Source organism: Cicer arietinum, unplaced genomic scaffold (genome assembly GCF_000331145.2).
Source record: "Cicer arietinum cultivar CDC Frontier isolate Library 1 unplaced genomic scaffold, Cicar.CDCFrontier_v2.0 Ca_scaffold_5784_v2.0, whole genome shotgun sequence".
Taxonomy (NCBI): Eukaryota; Viridiplantae; Streptophyta; class Magnoliopsida; order Fabales; family Fabaceae; genus Cicer; species Cicer arietinum.
The window spans coordinates 1,994,130-1,995,495 of record NW_027339431.1 but is presented as its reverse complement, the minus strand read 5'-3'; the positions used below and the strand labels follow the sequence as shown (position 1 = coordinate 1,995,495).

At 30.4% G+C, this 1,366-nt stretch overlaps 1 protein-coding gene across 1 annotated transcript; it reads left to right on the top strand.

Annotated features, from left to right (window-relative positions):
- Positions 1 to 179: 179 nt before the first annotated feature.
- Positions 180 to 1,128, top strand: LOC101495851 (uncharacterized). Its single transcript, XM_004514014.3, has 4 exons — positions 180 to 263; positions 337 to 438; positions 566 to 859; positions 1,033 to 1,128. Exons 2-4 carry the CDS (start codon positions 373 to 375, stop codon positions 1,126 to 1,128), a joined length of 456 nt encoding a protein of 151 aa, XP_004514071.1. The 5' UTR covers positions 180 to 263; positions 337 to 372.
- The last annotated feature ends 238 nt before the right edge of the window (positions 1,129 to 1,366 follow it).

Genomic DNA, 1,366 nt, shown 5'->3' with positions numbered 1-1,366 from the left:
ATTTCTTTGGAGGAAAATCTACAAAATTATCCACGTTCTATTAATCAAGACCATTGGACTATTTTTGTCCAATACAGGCGTAAGACAGATACAGTGGTAACTATTCTTTTCTTGCGTTGTCATTTGTTTTCTATTGTTTAGTTTTTTTATGTCATTTGTTATCATTGTAGGAGAAGGCTGATAAAAATGCTGCAAATAGAGAAAAGCTAAAGATCCTTCATACATTAGGCTCTAAGACGCTTGCAAGGAAGAGGGATGAGTTGGTAGGATTTTTTCAATCTACTATTGATTGCATACTTAATTGAACATGTACTTATTACATGTGTTTACTTGTAGGAACTGAGAGATGGTCGAAAATACAGTAGGGGTGAAATGTATTCAATTTGTCATAAAAAGTCTGATGGGTCATTTGTCAACGACGAAGCCAAGGAAAAATATGTAAGTGTAAATAATAGAAGTGTTATGTAATTGTAAATATTTGTTATTGACCACCTTATAAATCAAAGATGCAACTGTTAGTTTTGGTAATAGTGAGGAATTTAGTTTGCTTTATCTGTTTGCACAGGAACAATTGCAAGCTGAAATTGGGAAGACTCCTTCTCCAAATGAAGCATTTGTTAATGTGTTTGGAAAAGAACATCCTGGATATGTTCGTTGTATGGGACTTGGAATAACACCATCACAAATTACTACATCTACTTCTCACTCTGTAAGATCGATGTCTTCCTCTGAAGCTAATGAAAAGATGGAGAAAATGCAAGCTGAAATTGATAGGCTTAAGAAAAGGGATTCTGAAGTTGATATGTTGAAGGAGCAAATTGCTTTCTTGATGCAAATGCAAAATTCTAGAGACAAACAGGTAAAATTATTTTCATAGCAAACATATTTAAAAATCTTGTGAGAGTTGTTTGTCTTTGATTAAAAATATTAATTGTGTAAAGGTTTCTTATAGCTATAAGAGAAATTTATTTAATTAGTTTTGACAATATTTATCAATATTCATTGAGGTTAATATATACTTTTTTTTTTCAGGCAATGGACATAGAATCGCCAATAGATGGTAGACGTTCATTTGAGTCCAGCCACCAACCTAATGATCGTGGAACAACTTCATTAGGGACTAATTAGATATTTGGATGAACTTCTAAGTTTGATGGAGTTGTTTTGTATTGTTAGCTACTCCACTAATTAATGTTTTGAATATTTAAACTATTTTATTTGTTGTTTTAGTTAACTTCAATGTATGAATTGGTGTTATTTGTTTTGAAAAAATTATATAAATTGGATTTTAGGTACAATAGTTATTAATTATGTATTTAAATTATGTGGATGGTATTTATGAATATTTTTTATTTTAATTGATTAA